General features: G+C 42.4%; 1 protein-coding gene across 1 annotated transcript in view; it reads left to right on the forward strand.

The window, feature by feature from the left end:
• The window catches only part of LOC144791572 (uncharacterized), a 51,782-nt gene extending 38,306 nt beyond the window's left edge, over window positions 1–13,476 (forward strand). Inside the window, exons 2-3 of the mRNA XM_078666291.1 lie at window positions 6,048–6,215; window positions 12,881–13,476. Of these exons, the coding sequence (XP_078522417.1) occupies window positions 6,048–6,215; window positions 12,881–12,900 (188 nt within the window). The 3' untranslated portion in view covers window positions 12,901–13,476. The remainder of the gene's footprint in view (window positions 1–6,047; window positions 6,216–12,880) is intronic.
• Window positions 13,477–15,591: the final 2,115 nt, after the last annotated feature.

Consider the following 15,591-nt stretch of genomic DNA (forward strand, 5'->3'; position numbering starts at 1 on the left):
ACCCCCAAGGTAGGCCCTAGGTAGCCCATAGGGCAGGTTACATTGAAATTAAACGTTGGACTTGTACTTTTACATTTTACATGTGGTGGTCACAAAAAAAACTCCTAAATTAACTTTTCACTACTGCCAGGGCATTTAATAATTGCTAACGTTTAATTTGGGATAGATAAGCATGTCATGTTTGGAATCTTTGAAATTGTAATAAAAATACTCTTTAATGGTAAAGTCGGATTTTGAATTACAATTTTCAAAATGCCCCTTTTAGAAAGTTTGCATTTTCCTGTCCTCAGCCTTTTGGCGCCCGCAGCCTAGCTTAGGTCACCTGACTGGGTGTAATTGGCAGTTAGACTTTGTGAATTCCTCCCAGGCAGTCACACAATATACGGATTAGGTATGCCAGAATGTGTCATCTGCTGGCTGGATGGTCAGGCAAAGCTGCCCACAGCCCCACTTGCAACTGAACAGGCTGTGCTATGAAGTCACACAAAGGTCTTGTCACCTCTACATTGTCCCTACAGCCAGCTTGGAGCTAGGGCAGGGGAGTCAGTAAAGTCCAAATACTTCAAAGAGAAACCCCTAGAAACTTCCACCACATCAAAGAAGGCACCAGGTATAAAAATAGAGCCCTCAGACCCACTCTTCAATTCACTTTCTGGACCTGTGGAAAGACTCTCAGATGACTGCCTGCTGCTGTGGCCTGTTGTGTACACAAGACTGCTTTGCTGCACTTAGATGGACTGTTTTCCTGCCCGGAGCTTACCTTGAACCCTCAGAGGCCAGCCCTGATGTTAGAGTCCAGGACTCCCAGAGACACTCCAAGAGCTAGTTTACTTGCCTCCTGTTCAGAGTCAGAGAGAGAGAGGGATATAACAGGCTCCCACCATCCTAAAACACACAAAAGGTGATGAGAGGCTGCTTGCAATAGGTCTAAGCACTGGCAATAACATGGGGTATCGTTCCAACCATGCCATCTCAGTTTGGACCCAGCCATATCCAAATCAGGTAGACCTGCTAGCTTAGGGTAGTCTTCCCCCAAATGTATTGCTTCAGCCCTCCTACTTTTGCTGATCTTGTTTTTGAAGGCCTTAGGACTCTGCTTATTTTGCATCTGCTAACTGGTTCTAAAATGCTTGTGCTCACTCCCTAAAACATGCAAAAACAACAGTTGATGAATAGAATGATGAACAATGTCATGCATTCACCCCAGTACCGAGATATAGTAGTGTGTTTATCTAGGGACCTGAATCGATATTACTATTTTATGCCCTTGTCCGGTTATAATCAATAATATCCATACAACGGCATAAAAGCCCTATTCATAATTCAGTCGTAGCACATGCTGTCACATTAAGCAAGACTACTCCTCCAGCCCCCTAGAAAGCACACCGAGTTCTCTAAACAAAACCAAGCCTCCAGCAACCTGGGAAATCCCCCTCGCCTTTGTTTTGATTTCGTCCTAGAACTCCTGTAAAGCACTGTAAGAACGGCCAGTTCTTAGAGACATCTTTATTGACGTCTTATGTCCAACCTTACGTCAAACCCAGGCACCTTTCAGGTATAAATATACCAACGCTGCCTTAATCAAACACACGGTGGTGATTTTGGAGCAGCTATCTACTTGCCCGAGAGCCCAGGTGATGCGAGAGCCCACGGACGCTGCCCCTCCCTTTTGACGCGCTGAGAAAGACGCTGTCTTTTATCCTGCCGAGAAAATCCAGCTCCGGCGTTTCCAGCCTACCCTTGCGGGTGACTGGGATATTGAGTCCTGAGAGAGAGATACCAGACCTCCTGCTTTCTATTACCCAGGTACAGAACTGACTAAACCCTTAAAGAGAATTCTTGAGTCAGATTCTTGGCAAAACACACTTAACTTAAACTGCTACTTACTTACTCCTTCCCACGTATTAGGCTTAGGTCAGGTACACCGGGGTAGGCGTATTTAGAAGCACCAGTTGAGTACGATTAGTCAATGTATATATGTATGTATATATTTTATCTATTTTAAAGTATCATATGGCTCAGAAACCATATCAATGCTTTTACAGTATTATTTTATAATCCTACTTTTACTGTACGCACTTTACTTTACCATGAGTATTACCATCGTGGCAATTCATTTCTCTTGCATGAGGAAGAAGACTGCTCAATAAATAATACCTTTTATTGAAAACGCCCGTCTCTCTTTTCTCTGCATTCTGGTGAAACTAAGTACGCACATTTGACTGAGTGGAATTCAGGGAGAGCAAAGTTGTCATGTTTTATGGTTGTCGGAAGCTAATACCTTCTTGTCTATCCAGGGAGGTTAAACTCCTCCTCCTTTATTCGAGAAAGTTTCTAGTGACCTCTGAGCTAGCTGGCAAACCTTAAGTCTAATATAGTCAGTAAAGACCTAGTCGACCTCAGTCCTACATCTGCACTGCTGAATATATTATTCCAATGCGCAGAGCCTATTGGGAATATAGGAACTACGCTACAATATGGGCCTAAATCCATTGTTTTTTTGCTCACCATGCCATTCCAGTTTGAACCCAGTCATATGAAAATCAGTCTTGACCCTCAATCAATCAATCAATCAGAGTACTTGTAAAGCGCGCTACTTACCCGTGAGGGTCTCAAGGCCCTGAGGGGGAGGGGGGAGGGCGAGTGGTGCCGCTACTGCTCGAAGAGCCAGGTCTTGAGGAGGCTTCTGAAGGCGAGTAGGTCTTAGGTCTGCCGTATGTGGGTAGGGAGGGTGTTCCAGGTCTTGGCGGCGAGGTAGATGAAGGATCTGCCGCCGGTTGTTGTGTGTTGGATGCGGGGGACAGCGGCGAGGGCGAGGCTGGTGGAGCGGAGCTGGCGGGTGGGGGTGTAGAAGCTAAGTCTGCTGTTTGGGTAGGCTTGTCCGGCGTTGTGTGCGTGGGTGAGGAGCTTGAAGGTGGTCCTCTTGTCGAAAGGGAGCCAGTGTAGGTCTCTCAGGTGGGGGTGATGTGGCTGCGGCGGGGGACGTAGACGATCAGTCGGGCGGAGGCGTTTTGGATGCGTTGTAGTCATCGTAGGTGTTTGGGTGGGATTCCTGTGTAGAGTGCGTTGCCGTAGTCCAGTCTGCTGCTGACAAGGGCCTGTGTCACCGGTCTTCTTGTTTCGGTAGGGATCCACTTGTAGATCCTGCGGAGCATGCGGAGGGTGTTGTAGCAGGAGGAGGAGACGGAGTTGACCTGCTTAGACATGCAGAGGGTGGAGTCGAGGATGAAGCCTAGGTTACGTGCATGGTCGGTGGGTGTCGGTGATGTTCCCAGTGTGGTCGGCCACCAGGAGTCGTCCCAGGCTGACGGGTGGGTCCGAGGATGAGGACCTCTGTCTTGTCCGAGTTCAGCTTCAGACGGCTGCTCCTCATCCAGTCGGCGACGGCCTTCATTCCCTCGTGGAGGTTGATTTTGGTGGTGTGTGGGTCCTTGGTGAGGGAGAGGATGAGCTGGGTGTTGTCGCCGTAGGAGATGATGTTGAGGCCGTGATGGCGGGCCACATGTGCGAGGTGGGCCATGTAGATGTTGAACAGCGTCGGGCTGAGGGATGAGCCCTGGGGGACACCGCAGATGATGTCGGTGGCTTCGGATCGGAAGGGTGGGAGGCGGACGCTCTGGGTTCTGCCAGAGAGAAAGGACGTGGTCCAGTCAAGGGCCTTATCTTGGATTCCGGCTTCCAGAAGGCGTGTCTTTAGAGTGTGCATTTCTAATGCAGGCCCTTGCATTGCAAGCCTCTCGTCTATAGCAGCCTTGACAACAATGCAGGACTCTGCATCGCAAGCCCCACAGACTTTATGGAACCAGCCGGTGCGCAATGCATCCCCAACACAGGACTTCTCATCATAAGCCCCTCGCTGATGGCCTCCTTCACGATGATGCAGGACCTTGAATCACAACCTCACAGCTCCTCAGAACTAGCGCTGCATGACACATCTCCGACCAGATCTGCATATCACCACTGCTGCGTTTTGCATCCTCGACGCAGAACTTCACAAATCTTTGCAACCAAGATTTATGCTACTCTTATTCAGAGGGCTAACTGGGTCCCTGTAGCTGACCAGGGCTCCCTAGCACTGTGCATTAAATTGTGAATTTGATGTAAGTTAGACTAACTGTTGATGCCTTGTTAACTGAAAAATAATGTGTTAACACTGAAAGGCCTCTTTTCCACATTGAATAGTTGTTTACGCACAATGTTATTCTCTGATCACCTTCTGTTAACTAGTGAATAGTCATTTGTTTTGCTTTACACAACTGATAGTGAGTTCTCACCCTGAGGAGAGGTGGCAACAGGAAGAATGAGTCATGAGAAGAAAAGTATGGATCACAAACTAGCAACAATGTAACCTATCAAGGTCTAGTGTCCAAGACTATTGTAGCAGTCTGTGAAATTGGGGAGTCTGACATTTCCTGGGGGTTTGCTCAGGAGATTTAAGAAAATAATGTTGCAACATAGACTACTGTGTATTTATATTAGTTCATGTTCCAAGAACAGTGCACAGGTACCTTTCTCGACTCACCTGTGGGTTTCTGATGCCTTTCTTCATGAGAAGCTGCCTTACTTAGATTTTGTTCATTGTCTGCTGATGTTTGGGCTGAGAATACTTTCCAAAGTCTTATGCAAAGACTATATGCTTGCGCATTGATTCTCTCATAAGAACTCTTTATGGGTATCTAAACTGACACCTTTTTCTCACGTTATTTCAATTTAATCTAGAATAGGACATTTTCTTTTATGGAATACACTTGCTGTATTATTACAATATTAACTATTATTTTAACTACGCTGGAATTCTATTTTATAATCAAATATTGAATGATGGATTATTATAACTTTTAATGTTGAAACCTGAATAATAATACTTAGGGCCCGATGTAGGTGGCCAATACCGGTCGGTAACGGCCGAATTTGGCCGTTAGCGACCGGTATATGGGTCATTGAGATGTAGGGGACCTTTTTTACAGAATCGGTAAATTTACCGAATCGGTAAATTTACCGATTCTGTAAAATACCGAATCGGTAATTTTACTGATTCGGTAAATCTCACATGTAGGTGGCACTGCAAACAGTGCCACAGGCCTTTAGGAGTCGACATTTTACCACCCAATCCAATTGGGTGGTAAAATACCGAATCCAGGTGTGCATGCACATCTGTGCATGCACACCTGTGCCATGTGACACACAGACATGCCCTTTGGGCATGTATTTGTGCCACATGGCACACATGCCTGTAATTGGGGTGCCAGAGGGTGTCAAAGTGACACCCCCTGCACCCTTGCAAAATTCGGTATTTACCGATGTGGTAAATACCGATTCGGTAATGCCCATTGATTCCTATGTGCTTTAATGCCCATATGAATCAATGGGCATTACCAATTCGGTATTTACCGAATCGGTAAATACCGATTCCTTCCGATTCGGTAATTATAAAAATACAATTACCTACATCTGCCCTGCTCTTTTTTACCACTTCTTAAATACCAATTTGGTATGAATCGGTATTTAAGAAATGGTAAAAAAGATTTACCTACATCGGGCCCTAAATGCATAAACAATGAAAACTAAAAGAATTGAAAATAAAACCTTTAACTTACACGTATTCTCTTTATTGACTGAACTAAAAGTCTAATAATTGATGCTACACAGTTATGTAGAGGATCTATTTTTATTTATATAGTGTTCTGTATTCCATGGGAATGTTTCCAATGGAATGCTGAATACTCTTCAGTGCAGTCTGCAGTCTTGAATTCTTACAATGGCGACGAGTTAAAGAAGCAAATATCCAGTCAATTTATCGACACAGGAACAGATTGTTTCCGGGACCCATTCTCAGATACTACATTTGGTTTTGGATCAGATAGTTTTTTTTTCTTCTATAAGCTGTTGAAGTCGGTTTGCCTACAATTCAGCCAGAAATGGAATAACTTATGGGAAATTTCTATTCTACTTGAAAATGGATTGTTTTTTACTCATTTGTCTTATGCAAGTTCACATTGGATTTGGGAAACCATCAGTGTTTAACCCATTCCGTGCTCTCTCCCCAGTGCTGCAGTCGGCCAACGGATCACGCAGTCCCGTCCACCCTTCAGAACGCCCGCACCGCGGTGGAAAAACTGCAGCAGTTAAGGCGTTAAAAGAAAACCCGGACTCCCTAGAACTCAAGCGCCTCCCAGAGCTCACCGTCATCGACCATAGAACTTTGAGCTGGAACAGTGAGTATCGGCAATCTAATTGTTTTCCTTTTCGTTGACTTCTGTTCTCTCAGGACACCACACGCACTATGATACTTGACTGCTTTAAGCTATGCGTTCAAGTGTGTGATTACGTCATCGTTTCCATTTTGGATTGGTCAGTTTGACCGGGAGCTGCACACAATCGAAAAGTAGGACAAGACAGTGTTATTTTCCACCCAAGGGAAATGAGCAACTAACGAAGTATCTGTTCTGGCACTTTGTTGTAAGTAATAATTTTGTATTATGTGTATTGCTATTTAGTAATTGACTCATGGTATTTCACGACTAAATGAAGAGTGCTTACTGGAGTGAGTACCATAGACTAGACTCATTGGTATTTAGCGCAGTTGAATTGTGGTATTTTTCGTCTTCTTGGAAAATTGAGTTCCATATTTTCCATCAGTATCCCACTTCTTGCAAGAGTACAGTTACCATGCTGATCCTCCAGCGAAAATTCTGCAAAACAAGGGAGAACCTCCTCCAATGCCATGGACAAGGTGGAAGTAAGAGTTTGCTACTTAAATGTAGGCTTTAGATGGAGAACGAATGGGTGCAGAATGCAAGAAAAGCATATTTTTACATTTTCTTGGATCTGATGGATAAGTAGTTTTTAAGACTTTACCTCAACCTGCGTCTCCCAGTGGTCAAGGAGATATGGATGCATATAAATAAGCTATGTGAAAATGGCCCTGAGGTTTAAACCTACCACAAGCTTTGTGCTCAACAAATTTAAATTCCATACTAAGGCACAAAAAGAAGATGAGTAATTTGATGATTTCTTAACAGAGCTAAGGAGGTTGTCTATGCATTTTAATTTTGGCCCTATGTCTGAAAAAATGATCCGGGACCAAATAATTGTTCATGTAAAAAACAAAAAACTGAAGAACAGTTGTGGGTCATGGGGAATCCTAAATTGCAGGAGGGGACAAAGCTGTGTCTGTGTGCAGGAATGCAAGTGGCAGTGGAAAAGGAATTGTTTTGTCTAAAAAGCACGGTGGAACTGATACTACAACGTCCATAGAGCAAATAGCCAAAGCTCGGCCTAAGTGCATTGTGAATGTGTCAGAAATAGAATTAAACCTCATGGCAGATTCTGGGCTCCCTTGGACCATTAGTACTTGCGAGTATTTCGTGGAAATCCACAAGAAATTGGAACCATCTGACATTGTGGCTGAAAGTGTCAACGGTTCTACCATCAACGTGGATGGATTTGTGAGTGCACCTTTGGAATTTAAAGGCAGGTGTGCGCAAATCAATTTGAATGTGGCTATAAAAGGGGTGAATGTGTTAGGTTGGAGAGACCAGTGGAAGTTGGGTATAATCTTGAATCCAAGTGCTGATGATCCTGTGTTATTGTGTGTGGAAAAGAGTTTTGTCCAGGTGTTGTGGGTTAATCAGTGTGAAAATGGTAATAGTGTTAAAGAGCGGTTTAAAAAAGTGTTTACTCATAGTTTGGGAAAATGGCGTGATTTTGTACAAAAGATCAAAGTCAAGGACAATGCCATACCAATGAAACAAAAGCTATGAGTTGTTCCCATAAATGTGAGAGGGTAATTGAGAGAAATGGTAAATGATTTGGTGAGTGAAGGTATTATTGAAGTGATTGAGTCTGCAGAATGGATTTTTCCCATCGTTCTGGCACTCAAGACTGACCAAAATTTGAGATTATGTGTAGACTTGAGAGCATTCAATGCAAATCTCATTATTGACTGCCATCCGTTACCTAATATCAACAAAGTTGTATCAATGTTAGAAGAGGCAAGGATCTTTTCAACTTTGGCCCTTTGATCTGCGTATCATCAGGGTGAGTTGTCAAGGGAATCTAGACAATACACAGAATTCATTACTCCCCAAGTTCTATATCAGTTTACAAGAATGGTTTGGCCCCAGCTGCTTCAGTATTTCAAAGAGCGATTTTCCATATTTTTAGCGATATTGAGCACTACATCAAGTGTTTTAAAGATGACATTTTGATATTCTCAAAAAATGAAGAGGCACATATGTGTCATCTTATTGAGGTTTGCAACAGGTTGGAACATCATGGTTTGACACTCAAGGGACAGAAGTGGAAGTTATTTAAGAAGTCGGTGGAGTATTTGGGTCACACTCTATTGGGCGATGGTATGATATGATATGAATAGTTTATTGTGTCAATTAATAAAAATTGTTACAAAAAAATTCAGATAAAATCTCCCCAGGACTTACTTACTTCGTTACAACTGGAACATACCTAGCGAGTTTTTGATATAAGGTATATCCTAAAACAAACTAAAGTGATTTTTACAAACGGCACTTAAAATCAGATAAAATCAATGAAGAACTGGTATCAAACCAATAAATCAATTCAATACTGAAGATTCCTGCACCTTCTGTGCAAACTTTGCGAGTCTTACAAAGTGGGTTGGAGTCTCTGAGTTATAAAGTGCATTCATAACAATCTTTAAAATGTTCAAACCCTACTTTAAGAAAAAGATTCAATATTATTGTAAAGTGCATGAGTCCGACAATGGCATCTATAAACCGAGTACTAAGTTTACTTAGGCGACTCCATTTCAATAAAGTGCAAAATGTACAATCCTAACTAAGCCTGGGTTCTTCGTACCAAGAAATTTCATTTCAAAATGGTACGATTTATGCATCTTTGCTTAAGAGTTCTTTAGCCTTATGTGCAAACTTTGCAAACATTGCCAATTCTATTGGAGTCTCTAGATTAAAAAGAAGTTTCATAGCTTCAGTACAGGTCCGCACCCCATGTTTTAAGAACACAGGTTTCAGTAAAGTAACAAACAATGACATGTACAAACCAGAAGGACCAGGGATTCCTCGTATTGGTTGCAAAGTATACTAGTTGTTACTACCGCTAAGGCTTTCCAGCACCTGTTGATATCTTTAATCGGCAAAACCATAAGTATCACCATATAAATTTGCTTTAAAATTGACTTATTTAAGGCAGTGTCAAGATATGGCTGCCATAGGCAGTCTTCATAGGAACTTGCAAGTATCCCAATATTGCTACTGGAAGAATTCAGTTCCTTTATGTCCTCTTCCTTTGAAAATAATCTAACTTGCGCACCATTCCGGCTTTAAGCCAGGAGCATCTACAACGGACAATGTTTTAGCTCTCGCCTACTTAATAGAAGAGTCTATGCGAAAACCTCACCTCCTCTCTTCACATGATCGTGGATTACTCTGCGGCCTATGATGGAGTCAATCGGAGTCTGTTGTGGCGGAAATAGCAAGACTGGAGGATACCGGCAAACCTGTAGAAAGCCATAATCAGTCTCTACATAGGAACTTGGGTACGGGTAAAAAAACGCAACAAACTCAGCCACTAAAAAGATACCAACAGACAGAGGGTCAAAGCAAGGTTGCGTACTGGCTCCTCTGCTTTTTAATCTATATACGGCAGACCTCGGAAAAATTATATCTCACACTAACCTTTTACCCCCTAAAATCCGCCCAAATAGATTATGTCTAATGCAGTACGCAGACAATATGGTGTTACTGGACCATACAAAAGTAGGCATGCAAGGATTACTGGATGCATTAAACATTTACAACAACAACAACAAATTACGAGTGAATGCAGGAAAAACAAAGGTAGTGATATTTGGAAAATATACCAACAAACTCAGACAATAATGGAGACTGGGCAATTTTAAAATAGTAACAGCGACCAAATACAACTACCTGGGGGTATGGCTGATGAGCAACGGGAAGCCCACAGCACATATCGCTTCCGTTGAAACAAAAGCCAAAGCAGTGATGTTTGCTCTGTGCAAACTCTACTCCAAGTTAAACAGCCCGTCGACCAAACCAAACAGAAAGGGTATAAATGCCAAACTGCTTCCGTCAATCACATACGGTCGGATAGCATTCCCAACGGCTTTCATTAATATTATGGAACATGTCAACTGTTGTGCATTTAAGCGAATCTCTCAGATTCCCTCTCACACCCGAAATGCTCTGGTGCGATTGAAATTTGGGCTGAATAAACAGAGCTAGAGTATTGGGCCTCAATGGTGCGGCACCATCGAGGGGTTTGCGCAGCCCCCCCCCCCCCCGCACTCATTGAAGTAAAGTTTGAAGATAATATTGGGTGATGGTGTGGTGCCAAAGAAGTCCAATGTTGAGGCTATTGTAAATGCATCTGCACCCACCAACAAAGAGCAGTTGTTATCATTTGCTGGTATGCATGAGTAGTATTGCAAATTTATTGATAACTTTGCTACCAAGATGGAGCTGTTGAGAGCATTGTCGAGGCGCAATGTGCTCCTTGAATGGTCAGATATCCAACAGATGCCTTTTTACAACATAAAACTAGACGTTGTAAGGGTGCCCACTTTGAAACCATTCTGAATGGGAAAGAAATGTGTGATTACAGTAGATGCCAGCTTATGTGGCCTTATGATCTCAAAAATCTGGTAAGGAGAAGTGGAATGTTTCCTTTACTTCCCGCACCTTGAACCAAACGAAGTGCAGGTATGCTGTCATTGAGAGGGAGTTGCTTGCATGTGTCTGGGTGGCTGAACAGTTTAGGAACTATGGGCCATATGTAGGTAAATACTATTTACCGATTCTAAAATACCGAATTTTACCGATTCGGTATTTCAGAATCGGTAAATGGTATGTAGGTATTGATTCAGTAATTTTTACCGAATCGGTAAATTTCGGTAAATACCGATTCGGTATTTACCAATTCTGTTTTCCCCATTCATTCCTATTGGCCTTGAGGCCCATAGGAATGAAAGAGAATTACCAATTCGGTAAATACCGAATTGGTAATAGGGGGAAGAGTTACAAGGGTGGAAGGGTGTTCCATTGACACCCTGTTGCACCCCTGAATAGTGCATAGGTGCACATGTGGCACACATACATGCCCTAAGGGCATGTATGTCTGCCACATGGCACTTTTGGAAAAGCACAAATTTGCTTTTTCACAGGTTTTCAATATTTACCACCAACTTGTAGTTGGTGGTAAATAACGAATCCTTAAATGAAAAATGCATTCACTTGAGTGCTCCCTACATTAAGGATTCGGTAATTTACCGAATCTGTATTTAAGAATTCGGAAATTTACCGATTCCTTAAATTACCGATTCGGTAAATTACTGAATCCTTAAATTTGGCCCCTCCATCTCAAATGCCTAATACCGTTCGGTAACAGCCAAAATTCGGTAATTTTGGCTGTTACTGACTGGTATTGGGCTACCTACATATGGCCCTTTGTTTGGGGCAGCAGATTCACTCTAAGAACCGACCATAAGCTATTGGTGAATATTTTGGCTCCTGAAGGTGATTGGAATTCCCTGGCACGTATTGCCTGGTTGACTTAAAGTTCCAAGAATATACTTTCAGTACTGAGTTGTGCCCAGGAAAGGGAATGTGACACCGACTTCTTCTCAAGCTTTCCATGTCAACTCAGTGAGGCTAAGGGAGGAGGAGAGTGTGACATAGTGGCAAGAATTAAAGATTTGTAGGTAGTGAGTTTAGTGAGATTTCAGAATTATTTTGAGAGGAGTGTGAGAGAACGGATGAATTGTGGTAGGAAACGAAGAGGTATGTCGTGGAAGCGTACAGTGTAGCTGAGAGGTAGGAAATGGAGGGTAATTCATTATTTAAATCTGGAAAATGCATTCCTCCTGGAGGGATCCATGATGTGATTCTGAAGTTGGCACAAAGGAACTTCCTGGTATGTCTGCTATGATGAGTTTGGTAAGGATTCACTTTTGGTGGCCAGGAATGGAAAGAATGTGTTAGGACCTTTTAATTTCCTACCGGTGGATGTACGCCTTCCCTTAGTGTTAGTGGACTACCACTCAAAGTGGCCTGAGGTCAAGTTTGCTCTGCATACTACTACCGGTGCTGGGATTGAGTTCCTAAAAGAAATGTTTGCCAGGGAAGGTTGTCCTTCAACTCTAATAACTGATAATGGTGTTCAGTTAATATCCAAAGAGATGGAGGCTTTCCTCAAACACTGTAACATAAAGCATGTGACTATATCCTTATATTAACCACATGAAAATGGTTACGTGGAAAGGCTTAATTTTGTGCTTAAATGGTATGTAGTAGAAGCACATGCATGTGGTGGAAATTGGAAAAGCATTTTGAGGGAGAAACTATTAATGTACAGGATAACTCTGCATGCCACCACGGAAGTTAGTTCTTTCATGCTGTTGAAGGGTAGAAATCCGGCATCCCGGTTGTGCCCATGGTTGTTCATGGAGAAATGGAGTGGTACTGGAGAAGAGTGTGATGTGAGAGAGGTGGTGGAAAGAGTAAGGTGGAAGCAGGATTGCATGTTTTGTGAAAATTAACCAATCATAGAGTAAGATGCACACATTATTTTTATTATTATACACGGGAAAACTAACTTTGCTACATGTTGAAATAAAACTAGCTAATATGTATTGTTATTGTGTAGTGAATTAATGCACAGCTTAAATATAAAGCAAAAATACAATTTAAATGTCCTTATTGTCTTTGTTTGTGTGGCAGAGAGGTCAAAAATGTAAGTATAAAATGCATTTATGTGGCTTATTTGCTAGGTAACAACTAATTGGGAAACATTAGTAAGGTGGGTGGTAAACAGAATGGGTTTAAATTCAATAATTAACATGAATCTGTGTTTGTTTCTGTGATAGTTCCAAAGAGTGGCTTCTGAGGCCTAAAATAATATGGACGTTTGGCTAAACAGTGAGCAAGAATCAAACAGCGCAGGCGCGCCAAAACCTGCAAGTCAGAGTAAACTGCCTGTGCTGGAGGAGGTTCAAGGCTGCCTTAGCCCGGAACCTAGGATGGGTGCCAAACATGGACGTTTTGACGCTGTGATCATGGGAAAGGTTGTCGATGTATCTAATACAAGAAATAGTTACGCTATGGACTGTCCTAAAACAAAGACCCTTTATTTTTCTGCTGAACCATCGAGAAAATGATGTCGTAAGGGTGAGATGATGCTCATCCACCCCGAAATTGTCCAATGAAATTCCGAGTTAGAGAAGATAGCTACTTTTTAGATAGATTAAGTTAGAGACTTAGGGTATAAAAACCCCTGGATTTGACTGGAAGGGGTCGCTTTTCCGATTTCTACTGGAGATGCTTCCGATTGCTGACCGATTACTTGTTTGCTTTGCAGGATTGAAGGATAAGATGAGGGTGTTAGTTAGGGATGTTAGGAGAGAATGAACTTGGAACTATCTGTTCTTTGCTAAAACTTTAACTGTTTTCTAAAATAAAGTGATTTTCTTGAGCTCTAAATAAAATGATAGTTTTGAAATAAAGTTTAAGATTTTACTGAATAAAGATTTACTAATGCATAAATGTCAGACATGATAAAGTTTTGCCTTGAATAAAAATTAAATAAATGAAGAAGTAAAAGCTGGTCTTTGATTCTTCCTACGCCTAATTTTCGTTCTAGCAGATCCATTGCCACTATGTTTGAATAAAACCATGGTAAAGTGTAATAATCTGTAGGTGTAAATAATAATTAGTTTAAATAGGTTTAGACGCTCAACCAAATGTTACAGCATTTCTCCTTTGCAATTCACCAAAGCCTTGAAGCCAAGTGTAAGTGAACAGGGTAAATGCGCAGTGTTATGGGCCCCACTGATGCATGATTTGTGTGTTTTAGGTTTCAGGGAAATGATGAGTATTGATTAGAAATGATTTCTGGAGCCGCGCTGTAGCAGGTATATCTTGGTAGCAGAGTAGTGGTTGCTAAGGAAATGAGCTAGGGTTATGTATAAAGTACTATATAGAGTTTGATGTACAGAATTATGACTAACATCTGTTGAGTTTGTATTGCGTTACATGTAGTCCTGGAAAGGCTTCCAAGTGTTGGGTGAAGCCAGTGCCTCTCTCTGCAGACGGAGGAAGTGTGGCAAGGTAAAGTCGCACAGTGAATTAGTCTGTTTCAAAAAAGGAGTATTGCCGAATACTGCGGTGGTATCGTCGTATATCACTGTTTAGGGACCTTAGGTGTGAAAGGATAAATGTATAGTGAGGACAGTCTATGAAATTTCAGCCTTCAAGTATAGGGATCATTTCGTGCATCCTGATTAAAACTTACTGCTGGGAGAGTAATAGGTCTAAACCCGAGCTTGATTGAAGGGTAAAGGGAATGGCGTCTCTCTTTTGCTAACAATACAGGAATTCTGTGGTGGGTTAGATGGACGCGCTGCCTACTGATAACACAGAGTTGATGTATATACGAATAGGGTTTTCAGTACGAACGTGTGTAAATGATATTGCAATACGCGTTCAACTGAAACTCTGGGACTGTCTCTAAGGAGGTGAAAAAGATCTCTGTATGTGCTTTCCTAGAGAAACGAGATCGTTATTGCCTGATAGAAGGGTAAAGCCAGTAGTGTTGCTTTATCGACTAAAAATTCTGAGGAGATAAGCGTTGTCTACTCCGGTTACAGAATACTTGTGCGATTGATAATTCTATCACTTTATTAGCGAAACAGATTAGTGGATTTGTTTTGTGTAAGTTACTAACGGATTTTGTAAAATATCTTGTAAATACGGCTTCTTGAAAAAACCCTGTAAAGGAGGGGTCAGTCGGCGCTGCAGAAGCCGAACCAAGACAGAGTAGGAGCTGATTGGTTCATCACAGAAAGCAGCAAAGGCTATTGGTTAAGCACTTATTTATTTATTTATTTATTTATTTATTTATTTATTATGCATCTTGTATCGCGCAAACTAAAACCCAAGGGTGTCAAGGCGCCTAACAAAAAAGATCAGAAGTGCGGGGCACATCTACTCATAAGCTTGCACAAAGAGGCGAGTTTTAAGGGCAGATCTAAAAGTCTGAAGGGAGGGGAGGGACCTAAGTTCTAACGGAAGATCATTCCACCATTTAGGGGCCAGATGGGAAAAAGCCCTACCACCCCATCTGGTTTTCCTAATACGCGGGACGCGAAGAAGAAGATGGTTAGAGGAGCGGAGGTTTCTGCCAGGATTATAATAGGACAGGATGGATCCAATGCCTGTAGGGCTACTTTTCGCCAAGGCCTTGTAGACCATACACATGGATTTAAAGACTATCCGCTCCTTGACCGGAAGCCAGTGAAGCTGCTTCCTTGCCAGCGTGGCCGAGGAGCGGCGGGGAAGATCAAGGACAAATCTGGCTGCCGCATTCTGGACTACCTGCAAGCGCTGCAGCTGACTCTTATTCAGTCCAGCATACAGCGCATTGCAGTAGTCCAGACGGGAACCCACAAAGGCGACAGCCAGTTGCCTTCTTGCCTGCACGGAGAGGTAGTTCCTAATTTTCCTCAGTATGTGGATTATGCCCCAACAGGTGGAAACCGTCCTATTAACCTGTTGGCACATACCAAGGATGGGATCAATC

The sequence above is a fragment of the Lissotriton helveticus genome, chromosome 11 (assembly GCF_964261635.1).
Source record: "Lissotriton helveticus chromosome 11, aLisHel1.1, whole genome shotgun sequence".
NCBI classification, from domain to species: domain Eukaryota; kingdom Metazoa; phylum Chordata; class Amphibia; order Caudata; family Salamandridae; genus Lissotriton; species Lissotriton helveticus.